Source organism: Palaemon carinicauda, chromosome 39 (genome assembly GCF_036898095.1).
Source record: "Palaemon carinicauda isolate YSFRI2023 chromosome 39, ASM3689809v2, whole genome shotgun sequence".
Classification (NCBI taxonomy): Eukaryota; Metazoa; Arthropoda; class Malacostraca; order Decapoda; family Palaemonidae; genus Palaemon; species Palaemon carinicauda.
In genome coordinates, this window is record NC_090763.1 from 39,722,783 (window position 1) to 39,741,786 (window position 19,004).

The window sequence follows — 19,004 nt, forward strand, 5'->3', positions numbered from 1 at the left end:
CATGTTCCTTTAAATTAGTATCTAAAAACTACAGTTTGTAAGAAGAATGAACAAAACGTCAAAAACGATTTACTCTTTCTGCAAAGTGAAACCGTGATTCTCTCTTTCTCTATCGTAACGATAGAGTGCAAACTGCATAGCATAAACAAACCAAACGTTAGTTCATCTTTGAAAACAGCACGAAGACTATTCAAAGAATAAAATTCTTAAAATATTTTCTAAAAATATTCATCTCATCAAACTAAACAAATATGAAAATTGAATGGGCTCAACGTTGTTTAACTTCGCTTTCCAAGTCCGTACCGCCTACAAAGAATAGGCATAGGTCGCTTCTAAACAAAAATATAAAATTTATCTCGGTGTTTAGTATAAATGGAAAGGGAATCGAAGAGGCCTAATAAAGGCGGGTGAGATATAAAATATATAGAGATAAATCTATAAATATCAACAATAATTTAAAAAAAAAAAAATTACTAAAAGCCTTTAACACACTTCCGTACACTGAGGGAAGGGTCGGCCATCTTTCTCTATGGAAAATGCAGAGAGAGATGAAAAAAGCAAGGGTAAAAAATTTTTCTCTCCTTTCAAAAGCATTTCTTTAGAAGATCGTATTGCTTGAGAATAATCCAACACGGCGAAAGCCATAAAACCATGAACAAGTACTTCACCAATCAGTAGAAACTTGAGGTTAAGCGCGAGCGGAACCAATGCTGTCACTACCACCGACAGAGACGAACTGATTTGGTTGAGAAGTATATGCGGTATCTGGCCGATAGTCGGCGCTGGTGGGCACACCCGACAACCTTCATGGTGATCGCTCGCGAGTTTTTGGAATCTGTCGACCGTCGGAGACGTAAGCTATATATATATTTTCCGGCTAAGTTTAATATTTAAAACTCCTTCAACTCTTCATGGGAGGGCTACTGAAGTAGCCTAAGCCCAAGAGAGAGGAGAAAAGACGAGCTTGAGCTGGCTCAGTGATGAACACAAGCTGGTAATCGGCAAGCTGACAATAAGAAAGGTGCAAATAGGCGAGCTGGCGAATGGGGAGAGGTCGAATGGTCTAATTGTGAGGTGGCAATCGGTGAGCGGAGATCCGAGACGACGTTCAGCGAGCTGGCAATAGATAATCGGTTAGTTGAAGAACAGCAGTATGGGTCGATGACTGGTGAGTTGGCGGTCAGTGAGCTAGAAATTGGCGATCGGCGAGCTAATAATTGGCAATCGGTGAGATAATAATTGGCAATCGGAGAGCTGGGGATCGGTGAGCTGGAGCGGCGATTGGTGATCGGTGAGACTGGAGATCGAAGATCAGTGAAAGATTAGCTAGCAATCGGTCATTGATAAGCTGGCAATCATCAATACGCAAGCTGAGATTGGTGATCAGCGACTGGCGGGCTGGAGATCGACAATTGGTGATCGACAAGCTAGCAATCGGCGACATACCCCAGTCATCAATGGCAGCATCCTCTGGCTGACGATATCTTGACGGGGGCAATAACTGAGGAGTGGGCGAACGGTGAGGTCCTTGATGATCCTCCGAAGGGGATCATTCGGCAGAATTCGACGATGAGCCAAACAGATGTCACTTTGCCAAAGGTAAGAGTGTGTCTGAGGCGACGATGAGGCCTACGAACTCAGTGAGCTCGCCGATGACGATGATGATCTTCCATAGGGAAGACTGCCCAGCATGAAGATCTCTGGAAGGTCTCCGAAGAGGTTTCTCAATGGCTGGTCTCTCTCGTGAACGAGAAAGGGGATCACCCGCAGGAGAGACTTGCCTCGGACTTTACTCCGCCCCCGACGTTAGTGTCGGCTCAGCATGGGGGGGGGGGGGAGTGAAGTCTTTGGCGAAGAAAACTGCAACATGCGATGAGTGTAGCTGTCAACAATTCTCCCCGCAAGTGGGAAGGTTGCAAGACGGATATGATGAAGGGATGTTTTCCTTTGGAAGGAAGGGAAAAGTTGTCCAAGCCTTGGAGGCAGACCTCTGAGCAGCTCTTTGCTTCCCACCAACAAGCCTTGTTCAAGTTGAAGGTTTGCATCGATCGCTACCTGGTAAAGCGTAGCCAGAGCTAGTTCCTTGAGATTAGTGTGCTGATCAAGAGCTGCCACAAGCCCAGGAGAACACTACTTTTCTACCTCAGCTATCTTAGCCAAACAAAGAAGTATGGCATCGATAACTGAGGAAAAATGAAAACTAATTATGCAAGAAAAAACTCCCTCAGGAGAAGCAACTCATCCGCAGACGGGAAAGGTGTCCCCAAAAAGAACAAACACAAATTAAGGACTGCGCACTCCCTTCCCTGGCCAAATCGATCGGAGAAGGAGAGCAGTAGCGTAAAAACTAACAAAACAAGAATTACAATTAATTAATTCAGATGACAAAAACAAACTACTCGTGAATACAACTCAATCCTCCTGTGAGAAGGGGAGTTCCCAAGGGGGAGCGGACAAGCTAAAGTCATGTGCACCCTCCACCGGCACGAAAGGCCGTGGGACCATCGTCCCAAGAAGAAGAGCGGAGTCGAAGCTAAAAATGACAAATTCGGGGATAATTTGTATTTTCACTAACGATACCAACCTTCAGCTATTTATTAGGGGTTATTACTTTTAGCGAAGCTGAAAGGACGAGCCATTAAAATGTTAGCGAGGGTTAACAACCCATTCCGCTAGTTAGTGGGGATAAGGGGGGTAGCTTGCCACCGCTCCCGCTCACACACCGGTGATTTAGCCCACTTTGCTTGGAGGTAGGACTTAAAGGGGGATAGGGCTGGCAGGTAAGTTTGCATAAATAGCTAAAGGTTTATATCGTTAGGAAAATACAAATTATCTCCAGATTTGTTATTTGTTCCATAACTGGAATACAAACCTAAGCTATTTATTAGGGGAGACTCACCCATTAGGATGGTGGACGTCCCTGCCAAACTGGCTTTTGGCTTTACCCAGGGGCTCCTTATTTTGAATAGGTTTGTACCAAAAATAAGGAGTCCCTGCACCTCACTAAACCTTGCTAAACAGGGTCCGCGGCCTACACAAGATGTGTGTTGAGATGTTTAGAAGTGTGACTGTCCAGGTAAAAGTTATTGCGAGTCTGTAGGAAAACTATTGTGACCAGGACTTTCCCAATACCACCTTGCCAGGGTATGGGGACGCAATAGTATTAACTTAATACAAGGAATACAAGGGACCATGGTTTACCTGCAGTGGTTTGAGGTCAGCTTATGCAGAGAATCCAGGATGCTGCTCTCCCCAAGAGAGGGGAGGATCAAGATAAGAATAAGAGCCAGTCAAACCTTTTCCTTCACACAGACTAAAACTGGGTAACAGTTCCCTCAACCTTCTGCTACTTGTCCAATAAAGAGCTTGAGGTATTATAATAGCTGTTGTGCAGCCACTAAAGGGCCGATAGAGAACATATCGAGCCTCCTGTGGGTCATGTCTTGCAGGTAGTGGGCTGTGAACTTATTTTGACGTTTCCACAGCCTGTAGAACCTGCTTCACAGAGAAGTATCTTTTGAAAGCCAGAGACGTAGCTATGACCCAGACATCGTGGGCTCTGGGGCGATGTAAAGGAGGAGGGTCCAGATTCAGGGCATGGTCTATGACCTTACGAATCTAGGCAGAGATGGTATTCTTAGTGACCCTCATCTAGGCAGAGATGGTATTCTTAGTGACCCTCATCTAGGCAGAGATGGTATTCTTAGTGACCCTCTTCTTGTTCTATCCTGTGCTGAATTAAAGTGCAAACACACGGGGATGGGCGGCTGTTCTCTTGAGGTACAGCCTCAAACTCCTTACTGGACATAGTGAGAGATGATCAGGGTCATCAGTTACTGAGCAGAGACTAGAAATCCGGAAGGAGTCGAATCTTGGCTACAAACTCAGGGACGAAACCGAACGTTACCTTTCCCCACCCCATTGAATGGGCGATGTCGTATGAGAGACCATGAAGTACCCTAACTCGCTTCGCCGAAGCTAAAAGTAGTAGGAACACCGTCTTCCAAGTCAGGTGACAATCTGTTGCCTGGCATAATGGTTCATAGGGAGATCTCTTTAGAGATCTGAGAACTCGAACCACGTTCTACAGGGGAGGTCTGACTTCAGACTGAGGACAGGTAAGTTCGTAACTCCGTGTGAGTAAGGAAAGTTCTAGCGATGAGGATATATCAATTCGCTTACTTAAGTCTAAGGGCTAGGCTTAAGGCTAAGCGATAGCTTTTAACCGCTGAGACTGAAAGGCGTATTTCCTCATGCAAATACACAAGGAACTATGCTATTGCTGGAATAGTGGCATCGAGGAGAGATACCCCTTCCACGACACCGACTACAGAAGACCTTCCACTTTGCCAGGTATACTGCTGCTGATGAATTCTGCAGGTATCCAGATATCCTGCTCACAACTTGTTGCAAAAATCCTCTCTGAGTGAGGAGATGGTGGATAGTCTCCAGGTTTGTAGTACCGAAGCTACGGCTTTGTGGAAGATGTTGGTATGTGGTTGTTTGAGTAGATCGTGTCGTGGAGGGGGTTCTCTTGGAGATTCCGTCAGGAGGTGCAGAAGGCCCGGAAACCATTCAGTATGATGCCATAGCAGAGCTATGAGAGTTATTGAGAGGTTGACCGATGTTCTGGCTTTGTTGAGTCCCTTCCTCATCAGACAACTGGGGAAAGGCATAAACGCCGATGTTGTCCCACCATTACTGGAATGCATCTTGCCAGAGAGGCATGGGGTCTGGGACTGGGGAGCAGTGCAACGGGAGCCTGAAGTTCAGGGTAATTGCGAAGAGATCCACAGTTGGAAAGCCCTACAAAGTCAGGACTTTGTTGGCGACTAGATGATCCAAACACCACTTGGTACTCGCTATCTAAGAAGCTCTGCTCAGGTTGTTGGCACGCACATGTTTCTTGCCTGGAGTGAAACATGCCGATAGTGGTATCGAGTGAATCTTGGCCAATCTCAGTATCTCTACTGCTAGATGGGATAGGGGCTGCGAAAAGGTACCTCCTTGTTTGTTGATGTAAGCCACTACTGTGGTGGTGGTGTTGCTCCTCACCACCATTGAGGGGCCGGCCAGGAACTGGTGGAACTGTTGAAGGGCCAGAAAGACAGCCTTCATCTCTAAGAGATTTATGTGGAGGTACTCTACTGACTCTGACCAGAGGCCTGAGATCATGTGGTAAAGCATGTGGGGCCCCCACCCTTTTTTTGAAGCGTCTGAGAACAGCATCAATTCTGGGGAGGAAGACGAGAAGATCCACTCTCTTTCCTAGGTTCTCATCTGACACCCACCGTTCAAGGTCCGTCTGTTCTGCTGATCCCATGCGGATCAAGATATCCGGGGAGTCGAAACCTGATTCTACCAGGACTTGAGTTGCCACTGGAGATATCGAATCCTGAGGCGACCATTGGGAACTAGACAGGCCAGGGATGAGAGATGTTCGAGATGATGTAACAACGTCCGGGCTGGAAGTTCTTCTCGTCTGAGAGAGGGTCTTGCGACCTTTCTCAGCCTTATTACCCTGTCGTCTGATGTGAATGGTTTGTGGAGATTGGTGTCTACTATCACGCCTAGGTATACCAGTCTCTGCATAGGAAGCAGGGCGGATTTCTCGAGCTTTACCATGATCCCCAGATCTTGGCAAAGCCTCAGAAGTTTGTCTCGGTGTTGAAGAAGGGTTGCCACCGAGTCCGCTAGGATTAGCCAGTCGTCCACATAACGGAGGAGACTGATGCAAATCCTGTGTGCTCAAGATGATACTAGGATGAACACTCTGGTGAAGACTTGAGGTGTTGGGGAAAAACCAAAGCAGAGCACCTTGAACTGGTATTTCCTGTTGTCTCCGCTGAATCTTAAGTACTTCCTTGGAGATGGATGGATTGCGATCTGGAAGTACGTGTCCTTAGGCCTTAGGTCCAGCGTGCACATAAAGTCCCGTGGTCTTACCGCTTGTCTGGCTGTGTCTGCCGTCTTCATGTTGAATGGAGTTTGGTTGACAAACTTGTTCAGAGCCGAGAGGTCGATGATGGATCTCCAACCTCCAGACGCTTTTTTCACAAAAATAACTCGACTGAAGAAGCCTGGAGACTCATCGAGGACCTCATGGAGAGCGCCCTTCTTCAACAGGGTCTGGACTTCTGCCCGGAGGGCTAGCCCGTATGCTGATCCCATCGCAAAGGAGTCTATTGACACTGGATTCCTGATCAGGGGAGGGACAGATGATGTGAACGGGACGTGATACCCTGAACGAATCACAGAGAACAAATTGTTCAGGGCTTATCACCGAGTTGCTTCCACCTGTCCCAGCAACTTTGTAGGCAACCCCCACTGGTGGACAAGCAGGGGGAATGCCTATCCTAGCTTTTGCGGCCTCGGCCGCTCCCTTCAAGAAATTTTCCTCCCCTGGAGGACTTAGTGCCTTTCCCGTCTTTGGTCAGAAAGGGCTTTTTAGACACAACTGTCTTTGCTCCTGTCTTGTTCGTCATGGTCCTCGTTGGACGGAACTGCTGAGGAGCTCTTGGTTTATAGGGCTTGGATGTCAAAGCCTTATGGAGGAAGGAGTCCTAGTGGGACTTCTTCCATCTCTCAGTGGCATGTTCTACGTCCTTATGCTCAAACAGAGAGAATCCCTATAAAGAGGAGTTCCTGAGCCTAGCGATCTTGGCATTTGGGACCTGTTGATGGAATCTCTCAGACGCCGCATCTCGACGTTTCAGAATGGTGTTTACTCATAAGTTCGAGACTTGATAGGCAAGAAACTCAATGGTGCGTGTGCCTGAGAGAAGGAAAGTTTCCATAGCTTTTCTGGTGCGCTTCTTGGAGAAATCCTTGGTTCGAACCAGGATTCCCTGTGTCCCCAACCACAGATCAAGCCACGAAGTAGCCTGCATGACATACTTCGTGATTTTTCTGGTTGAGGACCTCTGATGCCGAGAACGAGACCTGACAGCTAGAGAGCCTCTCTAGAGAGACTCCCTTGGTGAGCTCTTCCAGAGAGTGATGGAGAGGAAGAGCTGGATGTGGCTCGTCCAAGATCTTAAAATACCTCCTCTGCTGGACGCGAGGAGTTGGGAGAAGCTTGGCAGTAGAGCCAGAACGTTGGGAGGAGGAGAGCTCGGAGAGCTGTTGGGCGATTTTAGCCTGGACACCCTTTAGCCCTTGAGACCAGGGCAAGGCTGCACTGGTCTTAAGAGGATTTCTGAGAGCCAAAGACACAGTCTAAGACTGCATCTTTGCCCCCTCGTGGATGTATTTCCGGGTCAGTAAACCCATTGAGTACCCTAATAAGAGTCAGAATCTGCCAGAATGCATGTTCTGACTCTTTCTGCTCCACTCTGAAGTGGGACTAGCTGCGAAGTCTAATTCTTCCATCCCAGAGAGCTCCTCTCTGGGTGGGTTGCAGGCATCCCTAGAGTGACTAATGGTTCCTGTAGGCCTGGAGGTCCTTGAAGAGGACTTTGGGAGAGATTTGGAGTCCTTAGATTCCTTCCGAGGAAGGAGGTAGGTACTCAAGCATCGAAGACCAGATGGGATTGTCCCTCCCGACTTTCGTCGGTGGTGGAGAACTCTCCGTGTATGGAGAAACTTCCTTCGAAGGTGGAAAGGAGGAAGTTCGGGCCTCGCGCGACTCCCTCGGCAGAGGTGAGGTAAGAGAGTGTGTCCGGCGGGAGAAACAGGAAGGACGGGCCTTGGAGGCCTAACAGGATGTGATTGCTTCGGAGACTCCTCTTTCCCTCTTCAGGGGAGAAGAAGCCAAGGTTCCTCGCGGTAGGTCTGCTGGTGCCGTTGAAGGGAGATCAGTGCCTAGTGTGATGAAATAGTAGGCCCGAAGGCTTGCACTATTGCTCGGACCATGGCACTGAACCAAGGCTGCTTGCTGACAGACGCACTGTCAGAAAGATTTTCTGAAGGGAAAGGGACCGATGGTTCCCTGTGAGGAGTCTCAACCGAAGTTTGCAGTGGTGGATCCACCTTTGAACATTGAATCTTCGGGATCCTGAACCCTTCTGTGGAGCCTTTCCCTTTCCCCGGTGGTCACGCTGTAATGCGTTTGCAGGGAGGGGAAAGGGGCGATGGTGACCTTTCACAAACCTGCTCTGAGGTTTTGCACAAGTGCGCAGGAGAGCGCTGGTGACCTGGTGAGCGCTGGCAAGCGAGTGCTTGTACGCAGGAGAGTGATGGCACGCAGTACGGCGCTGCGCAGGAGAGCGCTGGAGCACAGGTAATTGTGAGAATGCAGGCGAGTGCTGGCGCGCTGGAGATCACTGACGAGCCAGCGAGTACTGAAGCGCAGGAAAGCGCTGGCACACAGGAGAGCGCTGGCGCACAGGAGAGCAGTGGTGCACAGAAGAGTGCTGGTGTGCAGGACAATGCTTGCAAGTTAGAGAGCACGGGCGCACAGAAGAACACTGCTGCGCATGAGACCGCTGTCACGTAGGAGAGCGCAGCTGCGCAGGGGAGCGCTGATGAGTCGGAGAGCGTTGATGAGTCGGAGAGCGTTGATGAGTCGGAGAGCGCTGATGAGTCGGAGAGCGCTGTTGCGCTGGTGAGCAGGAAAACGTTGGTCCTTAGACCGGCGAGAAAGTGCTTTAGAGCGCCGGCGATCAGAAGATTGCTGGGGCATTGGAAGGTACTGATGAGCAGGCGAGTGCTGAGGAACCAAAGAGCGGTGACGCGCTGGCGAGCGATGACACTCTGGAAAGCGTTGAATTGCTGGAGGGCGCTGACGTGATGCTAGTGAGCGCTGGTGCACTGAAGGGGGCTGGTGCACTGAAGGGCGCTGGCGCGCTGGAGATCGTTGGCACACAGCTGAATTATTACGACGTGCAGCACGAGCAGACAGATGATGAATAGGAGATAGGAACGGTGATGGCAGGTCAGCAGGTCGGCATGAAGGTTGAACTGAAACTGGGATGTGCCCTTTGAATTCCGAACATCCACCAACGAGGATCGCGAACGATCCACAGAAGAGTCCAGGACCGAAGTCCGAGGACTAGCTACAGCATCATCAGGAGAAGATCCAGGAACAGTCGAATGTCGAGGGCCGGAAGATGACTGAAGCGGAGGCTCCCCTACGGGAGACGGCTGAAGGGTTAGGCTGACGATCCGAAGAGGCGCCTTTTCACCGATGATGAAGGGGCACCTCTAAGGCGAAGCGCAGGGCGAGCTCTGCGCCGAAGATGCCCTCTAAGGGCCGGAGGATCAGCAAGCTGACCTTTAGAAGCAGCAGTCCTCCGCAGAGGAGTCTCTATGAGTGAACTCCCCCAAGGAGGAGAAACACTCGAAGGAGAGACAGAAGAAGAAAGACTAAGCTACCCCCTCGAAGGATGAGCAGGAACGGGTGAACAAAGTTGGCAGCAACAGTTGGAGAGTCTGAAGGTGCAGGGGCATCGGCAGCGGCCACAGAAGATACCTTAGACACTATCATGTCGATGTACGACAGAGGATCTAACTCCGAAGTCGACGACGACTGCGCGCTAGTAACATGAATGATGAAGGGCAGCAAGGAGTCCTTGGAGGAAGGACCCAGAAGCCCCAAGGACGACCACATCTGAACAAAAGGAGACAGAGACAAGGCCTTACCCGGGGGGAGAGGTGGGTAGACTCCTTGGAGGAAGGACCCAGAAGCCCCAAGGACGACCACATCTGAACAAAAGGAGACAGAGACAAGGCCTTACCCGGGGGGAGAGGTGGGTACGCTTCGCAAAGGGGAAGCAACACCATCTCTCAATGACCGGGGTTGGACGTATATTAAAGTGTCTACGCTATTACTTGATGGTCTCCCAGAAGAGACCAAATAAGCAGGAGCTTCAGAGGAAGGTCGGGAAGCGGAAGAAGTGGTCTTGGGTTTTTCTTCTTTCGAAAAAATCTTTGAAGAAGAAATATCCCTCTTTGACTTCTTCTTCCGCCGTCGCCCAAACGTTTCCCGCTAGGAGGCAGACCACTCTCGACACTCATTACACCTGTTACCACTATCAAACCATTGACCTCTGCTGGCAGAACAAAGGGTGTGGCTATTGGTGTCTACAGCTGACATGAAAGTTCCGCAGGGCCAAACTTCAAGTCCAAGTCAAGTATGCATGGTCGCAGAAGTCGACACACAAACACACACTTATAAAAGAAAATGCACAAACAAAAGCTTTAATGGCAGTCCAAGTAGCCAAAGGAAGAAGAACGGCAACAACCGTACACCATCCAAGCCAAAAGTAAAGCGAGTTAAACCAGCGGTGTGTGAGCGGGAGTGGTAGCAAGCTACCCCCACTACCCCCACTAACTAGCGGAATGGGTAGTTAACCCTCTCTAAAATTTTAATGGCTTGTCCATTCAGCTTCACTAGGAGTAATAACCCCTAATAAATAGCATAGGTTTGTATTCCAGTTACGGAACAATATTAAATTATAAACAGTTATCATTTCAATTAATGAAGAAAACCATTTGCAAGTGCAACCTAACCGGAGTACGGGAAAGGTGTTCCCTCCACAGAGGATCTGCCGGCTGCCCACGTAAAGTAAGCGGCGTTAGCAGAGAGAATGAGCAGGGCTGAGGTCAAGCTTTGTGAAGGCCGCAAGCAGAGTCTCTCTAAGAATACGTAGGGGGGGAAGAGTGACATTAACATACCAACGAAGGAGCATCCAAATGACGACGACTCCCCTACGGCAGCGGCTGAGACACTCAGAAGCCCACTCGCCTAGGGGGTGTCCGTTGTCCAAGGAAGGAAGGTCGTAAGGGTAGGGTCTCAGCCATTGAAAACCTGCTGCACTACGCTGTCACACAAACAACAACATTAAGTCTAAAGAAAGCTTAAAATACATATAAAAACCTAAAGAATGTTTTCATATATACTGTACTGTATAAAAGAAAAAAAACATAAGATTAAAAAGTCAAAAGGCCGGTCTCTCTTCCCGAGCCAAAAGTAAAGTGAGCTCCAATCACAGGTGTGTGAGTGAGAGGGGTAGTTACTACTCACCCATCCCCGCTAACTAGTGGTATGGGTGGTTAACCTTCACTAAAAGTCTAATGGCTCATCTTTTAGCTTTGCCAAAAGCAATACCCCTATAAATAGTGTTGGTTTGTAATCCAGTTATGTAACAAAAGAAAATGTCAAAGTGTATTGATGAAGGACAATAACTTGAAAAATTAAATACTGTACTTTACCTTTTTCTGCAGGTGCTATGATGTCTCTTCCCAAATCCTCATATTCTGCAGTCCCTGGTGCAACACGGATACCTACCATTAATGAATCCATCTGCATTAAAGAAAATAAAATTATAAACTGATAAAAACCTATGAATATTTAGAAAGGACATATTCAATGAACTACAGTAGGTTATTCTAATATTGTACAATTATACTTATTTTTTTTTTACTTCTCTGAAATGCTTAATAACAGACATTGTTATTTTCTATTATCTACCAGATCATGATTCTGATTGGTATTCATAACAGCCATCATAAGGAATAGATGTTTGTGGACGCAGAAGTAAGGCTTAAACTAGCCTATGACAGTTTCATTACAAAGATTAACCTTAGTGTTTTCATGTATAATAGCCTGTGTACCACATCTGAGTACCATCAACTTGCTCATCATTATAATCCTTCTTACTCTATACGTACATAAACAATTCCACCACAAAACCTGAACATCCTAATTTTAAGTAAAAAAGAAAAAGAAAATAATGATTCAAATACTTACCAAGGACTCACATTGCATGTATTAAATCAAAAATTTCTTGACCTTACAATTAAAACTAAAAGACCATCCCAACCAATCTGCCCCGTCACCCACAATACTACATCTTCATATAGTGAACAATGTTGGCTGACAGCAAGGGCGATGGGAACTCTACCGGTAAACACAGAAGCCTAAAGAATCTCAACTCTAGATATAGAACCAGTAGAGTAGGGAGGCAGGTGGGAGATCATGAGTACATGTAGAGAGAAAATTTAAATAATCAATTTTGTACTAAATATTAGGATTACTATACTGTACCGTATTTCAATGAGTCATACCTAAGACTTACACTGCTATCACATTTTCCTGGTACAGCAGTACAGTATATTTAAAGAAACTAAAAACACAACAGAAAAGAAAGTATCCTCACCTGATACCTTTGCTCACAGATGAGAGCAAGGAATTTCACAAGGGAACACTCAGACTCAGATAGTCTGCCTCATTAGCACCAGGACATGGTCTGGTGCCCTCTGGCCATACAGACTTCAAGTACCCTCACACCCAGTGGGGCAGAGGGTGTGGCAGGACACTCTGGAGATTTAACTCCCCCCCTACCCCCTCAATATAGTATGCCTATTCCGCCACAAGGACAGAACCTGGAACGCAATTGAACGCCAACGATAAACCAGGAAGGCCTGTATCAATGGAAAGAGAATCCCTTGCACAGATCACAGCAGAGACAGCCAGAGTAATATCTAACTCTCCCTCTGTGGATTGGGGTGGGGGACAGCTACGGTCCTATGTCCTGAGGCAGCACACGGGTCCATCCGTCCCCAACTCTTGATCTTCCACCTCAAGAGGTGCCATCCTCTCAACTGGTTCAAATGATTTTTTGCTGGAAGTAGAAGCAGGTATCCACCGTCCTGGAAGGAATGGTGATGGAGGCCACCAAAACTTCTCCATCAAATGGGGAACAGAAAGTGTTCAACTACCAGGGTGGAGGGGACCATGGCTTTGGCCCCTCAAGGTTAGAAGCCTCCTGGGAGCTGTCTCGCCCCTCCCAAAAGAAAGGTGCTGTCGAATAAAACCCTCTCCTTACAACTACTGCTGGACTTCTTCAACCTCTTCTTTATCTTCATCTTAGAAGAAGAAGAAGAATCAGAATATGAGTCAGAGGACAGAGGAGGAGGAAGAGCAACGCACAAGCTTCTTCCTCTTCCTGGTTCTCACCCCAGGCTCTGCAAGCAGAGAAGTCAAGGTCTGAGTGAACAGTAACAACAATGCTCCACCAGAGGAAGAAATCATACTGGTTGCTCAAGCAAGAACAACAAAACTGGGACATAATGTTACAGGGGAAAGGGAAGGCACACTCACAGGGCATGGTGGGACCGCAGGTACAGGCACAACCGCAGAGGGAGAAGGGTTTATGAGACATGGATACCAAGGCACAAGGGTTGGGTTGATGGGCACAGGGGAAGAGGTGGAGACAGGGACCGGGTCAGGGAACAGGACCTCTCTGGCATTGGGGTTACAAGCACCACAAGTGCCACTCTACAAACCTTCAAAGTCCTTCTGGGCTTAGAGAGGGGCTATTGGACTCCCCGACACAAAGAACCACCATGCCTTTCACCACTAGTGTCACCAAAAACACAGGGGACACTGGCACAAGGGAAACTGAGGGAGGGGAGAAGGGAGAAGTAGCTTTAGCTACAAGCTCTCTCAACAATGTCACTGAAGGTCTACCTGAAAGATCTAAAGAGACCCAAGACTTCCTTAGATCAAATGTCTTGTCAACAGTCTGAACGGTGACGGGAAGAGTTTCCAGCTTATGCAGGGGTGGCAAACACTGGGGGTATATCACAAACCAACAAAACCTGAAAAGCCTGTTGAGGCAGATCCCAAGACTCCTTGCTCTTGGTGAATAACCCACGGGGACCAAGCCAGGGATGTATGCACAGGGGCAGCAACAGCCAATGCACCTACTGAGGAGAATGAAACAGCAAAAGACTTCTTCGATATCTTCCTGGGCGTTGCCCAAACACACACCGGCAAAGGCTATGCTTTCTTCTTCCCCCTCAGGGTGTATGCCTACCACTGCATAGGAGGCCATGACCTACTCTCAACGCATGGGAATGATTGTGAACTATCATGTCCTCTACAAGACACACAGAAGGAGTGTGGATCTACAGCCGGTTTACTCAAAAAGCAGTTCCAACGTCCAACTTTCCCCCAGGCAAGTACGAATCTTTTTCTTAAATTCCATTCCACAAATCAACAAACAGCATTCACTTCCAGCACAGAAAAAGAACATGGAAAGTTCTACATCCATACTCGTCAGCGGCTGAAACAAAAGTTTAACTTTCTGACTGGTGAGATTGCCAGAATTTCTTGCCCACACCTTCCACCAGTAGTTTAACCACTCATTGAAAAATTCTAACAACCCTCTCCGAATGTGCTGAAACAATCTCCATATTAAAGGACGATGGTTTGTACATCACATAGGAACAATTCAAAAAGTTACCAAGTAGTGAAGCTTACCTGCAACAACATTCATTCCAGTGATATAACAGTGACACTATTTCACCCCAAGAAAGGAGGAAGAATATGGGAAGGCTTAGATAGATACTCTTATAATGGATATGATAGTGAGCAGACTGTGGAACTATAGAATATTGCCAGAACACACAAGGAAGCTTCTTGTGTTTGTTAGCACAGTAATACCTTGAGACACGAGCGTCCCAACAAACGAGAAAATTGAGATACGAGGAGAGTTCCAAGCAAATTTTTATTCTGAGATACGAGGAAAAATTTGAGATACGAGGTAACAGTAGTTCCTTATGCGGCCATCAGGTGGCCGCGTGTGCGAGAGGTTGCTCACGAGGACAGCATTACTTAGTCTTTCCCATCGGATCTCCAGCGCGTAAAGTTATCTCCGAGCGTCGGTCGTATTGTTTGCTTTTTTTACATGTTTTTTGCATGAATTAGTGCAGAATTAAGTGAATAAACAATGGGTCCAAAGCAAGCGAGTGCAAACGAGGGTAGTGAGAAGAAAAAGCGTATGATGGCAATGGAGATGAAGCATGAAATAATCGCAAAATAATGAGAGTGGTGTAAGAGTGACTGACCTGGTGCACCATTACGAGAGGAGTACATCACTATATGTACCATCCTTAAGCAGAAGGATGCTAAAAGAGCACCAAGCCTTCAAAAGGAGTAACCATCCTCTCCAAGCTGCGTAGTGATATTCACAAGATGGAGAGGCTTCTTTTGATCTGGATAAAGGAGAAACACTTGGCGGGAGATAGCGTGACCGAGACGATCATATGCAAGAAATCCAGTCGAATCTATGATGACTTGAAAGGGAAGCATGCAGCCGAGAAAGGGGAGACTTCGACACCAGCGGAAACCTTCAAAGCCAGTCGTGGCTGGCTGGATAATTTCAAGAAACGGACAGGAATACACTCGGTTGTGAGGCATGGGGAAGCAGCAAGTTCCGACGCGAAAGCCGTGGCAGACTTCGTCAAAACCTTTGCCTCAGTTATCGCCCAACATGGCTTCATCCCCAACAAGTCTTCAACTGCGATGAAACTGGCCTATTCTGGAAGAAGATGCCCAGGAGGACTTTCATCATGGCAGAGGAGAAGAGTCTACCGGGCCATAAACCCATGAAGGACCGATTAACTCTAGCCTTGTGTGCCAATGCCAGCGGTGACTGCAAGGTCAAGCCACTGCTGGTGTACCACACTGAAAACCCATGTGCTTTCAAGAGCCAAAGGATCTTGAAAGAAAACCTGCAAGTGATATGGCGCGCTAATGCTAAGGCTTGGGTTACCCTGCATTTCTTCACCGAATGGGTTAATCTGTGCTTTGGTCCAGCAGTCAAAAAATATTTGGCTGAGAAAAACCTGCCATTGAAATGTCTCTTGATCCTCACCCTCCTGGTCTCGAAGAGGACATTCTTGATGAATTCAGGTTAATCAAGGTCCTTTATCTCCCGCCCAACACAACGCCACTCCTCCAGCCAATGGACCAACGTGTTATTTCCAACTTTAAAAAACTGTACACGAAGCATTTGTTCAAGAAATGCTTCGATATCACAGACAACACCAATCTCACCCTTCGGGACTTTGGAAAGAACATTTCAACATCGTGCATTGTTTGAAAATTACTGACGATGCATGGCAGGGTGTCACAAGACGAACTCTTAATTCAGTGTGGAAGAAATTGTGGCCACTTTCCGTCGCTGAGAGGGACTTTGAAGGGTTCGATACGACAGACCCTGATGACCCCGAACCTTTTGTGATGGAGGAAATTGTGTCTCTTGGAAAGTCCATGGGGCTGGAGGTAGACGAAGAAGATGTGAACGACCTTGTTGAGGAGCATCAGGAAGAGCTCACGACACAGGAATTGATCGAGCTCCAGGAGATGCAACATTCGGAGGTGTTGCAGGAGCTCAGTAGTGAGGAGGAGATGGAAGACGAGGGTCGCCTTTCTACGGCAGAAATCAAAGACATGTTAGCGAAGTGGCAGGAGTTTTCTAATTTTATGGAAAAGAGGCACCCGGACAAGTTGGCGAGTGGTCATGCGTTAGCCTTGTGTGACGACACTTGCGTACGTCATTTTCGCAACATTTTGAAGAGGACACAAAAGCAAACATCCCTAGATAGGTTCCTTTTAAAAAGGCTGTCAAAAAGTGAAGGTGAAAGCGAGGCAAAAAGACCCAAGCCGGAAGAAGAAGAAAAGTAAAAAAATGAAAATGTAAACAAAATGTAGAATTAAGTTTAGTGTAACGTAACATTAACATTTTATTTTTAAGTGTGTGTACAGTAAGCTAATTTCATTTAAGTTAAATTTAAAGTTGAATTTCATTCAAGTTGAATTTAAAGTTAAGGTTATGTTACGCAGTGTTACAAAATTGTTGCGTACCGAACGTGTTGCCGTCAAGTCTCTCTCCTCACCGTCCTCTCTCCCTCCTCCTCCTCCTCCGCACACACCGCCGTTAGCTGCTACCGTCTGTCTCGAAGGTAAGAACTCCATAAATTTCATAACCAGTTCATAGCCTTTGTTATTTTGTTAGCGTAGGATGTTGATCACAACCATTAAAAACATGTTTTTCCTCTGTAATATACTGTTTTTATGGATTTTTTCAGAGGGTGGGAACCGATTAATTTGTTTTTAGTTATTTTACATGGGAAAAATTCATCTGATACGAGAAAATTGAAATACGAGCTCAGTCCCGGAACGGATTAAACTCGTACCTCAAAGTATTACTGTAATAGGTGATGAGAATTGGAGCACAAATTCATATTGGTCCTGTTCAATAGTTGCCATATGAATGCAGCCCTGTTCAATGGTTGCGATACAAATGCAGCGTGCAGAAATTTTTCTGGACGTTACAGCTGTATATTGAAAGGATAAAAAAATAATGGATTCAACACTTGCCTTGAACACTGATGTCATGTGATAGTTTGCTTATATCTGATGTAAAATTTAGCGTAATAAAAATTCTTACATTGAGTTCTTGTTAAGAAGCTTAACTATCATTTCCAGCTTCACTGACATCATACTCCTATTAAAGGTATAAGGTTTATATTACACATAAAAGCAAAAAAAAATCTTACCTTGATTGAAAATTCTTGTGACATCAAGACATAAATTCATACGATTTGGTGTATGGTCTCTCACTGAATCAGTATCACGTTCATTAAAACTGAGAAATGTTATTTTGATAATAAAATAAATTTTTGAATATACTTACCCGGTGATTATATAGCTGCAACTCTGTTGCCCGACAGACAACTCTAAGGTAAAAACTCGCCAGCGATCGCTACACAGGTTGCGGGTGTGCCCAACAGCGCCATCTGTCGTCCAGATACCCAGTACTCAATGTAAACAAAGACTCAATTTTCTCCTCGTTCCACTGCGTCTCTATTGGGGAGGAAGGGAGGGTCCTTTAATTTATAATCACCGGGTAAGTATATTAAAAAATTTATTTTATTATCAAAATAACATTTTTCAATATTTAACTTAGCCGGTGATTATATAGCTGATTCACACCCAGGGGGGTGGGTAGAGACCAGCAATATATGTTTACACTTTTATGGGCTAAGAGTTTTTATTTCATTTTAGAAGTTATCAAAATAACAAAAACAAAATAAATAGGTACCTGGTAAGGAAGTCGACTTGAACAATTACTCTGCCTTTTAAGTACGTCTTCCTTACGGAGCCTCGCGATCCTCTTAGGATGCTGATCGACCCCTAGGATCTGAAGTATCAAGGGTTGCAACCCATACAACAGGACCTCATCAAAACCCCTAATCTAGACGCTCTCAAGAAATGACTTTGACCACCCGCCAAATCAACCAGGATGCGAAAGGCTTCTTAGCCTTCCGGACAACCCAAAAAACAACAATAAAAACATTTCAAGAGAAAGATTGAAAGGGTATGGAATTAGGGAATTGTAGTGGTTGAGCCCTCACCCACTACTGCACTCGCTGCTACGAATGGTCCCAGTGTGTAGCAGTCCTCGTAAAGAGACTGGACATCCTTTAGATAAAAAGACGCAAACACTGACTTGCTTCTCCAATAGGTTGCGTCCATTATACTTCGCAGAGATCTATTTTGCTTAAAGGCCACGGAAGTTGCGACAGCTCTAACTTCGTGTGTCCTTACCTTCAGCAATGCTTGGTCTTCCTCACTCAGATGGGAATGAGCTTCTCGTATTAACAGTCTGATAAAATAGGATAAAGCATTCTTTGACATAGGCAAAGATGGTTTCTTAACTGAACACCATAAAGCTTCAGATAGGCCTCGTAAAGGTTTAGTTCGTTTTAAATAGAACTTAAGAGCTCTCACAGGGCATAAGACTCTTTCTAGTTCATTGCCTACCATATTCGATAAGCTGGGAATATCGAACGATTTCGGCCAAGGTCGAGAAGGTAGCTCATTTTTGGCTAGAAAACCAAGTTGTAGTGAACATGTAGCTTTTTCTGACGAAAATCCGATGTTCTTGCTGAAGGCATGAATCTCACTGACTCTTTTAGCTGTGGCTAAGCATACCAGGAAAAGGGTCTTTAAGGTGAGATCTTTCAGGGAGGCTGATTGTAGCGGCTCAAACCTGTCTGACATGAGGAATCTTAGTACCACGTCTAAATTCCAACCAGGTGTAACCAAACGACGCTCCTTCGTGGTCTCAAAAGACTTAAGGAGGTCCTGTAGATCTTTATTGTTGGTAAGATCCAAGCCTCTATGCCGGAAGACCGATGCCAACATGCTTCTGTAGCCCTTGATAGTGGGAGCTGAAAGTGATCGTTCGTTTCTCAGGTATAAGAGA

At 46.4% G+C, this 19,004-nt stretch overlaps 1 protein-coding gene across 2 annotated transcripts in view; it reads right to left on the bottom strand.

Moving 5' to 3' along the window:
* Window positions 1–19,004, bottom strand: part of LOC137631137 (tRNA endonuclease ANKZF1-like) — a 406,209-nt gene that overhangs the window by 306,115 nt on the left and 81,090 nt on the right. For both annotated transcript variants that reach the window (XM_068362804.1, XM_068362805.1), the window contains exon 3: window positions 11,155–11,245. In XM_068362804.1, coding sequence (XP_068218905.1) covers window positions 11,155–11,245 — 91 coding nt within the window. The remainder of the gene's footprint in view (window positions 1–11,154; window positions 11,246–19,004) is intronic.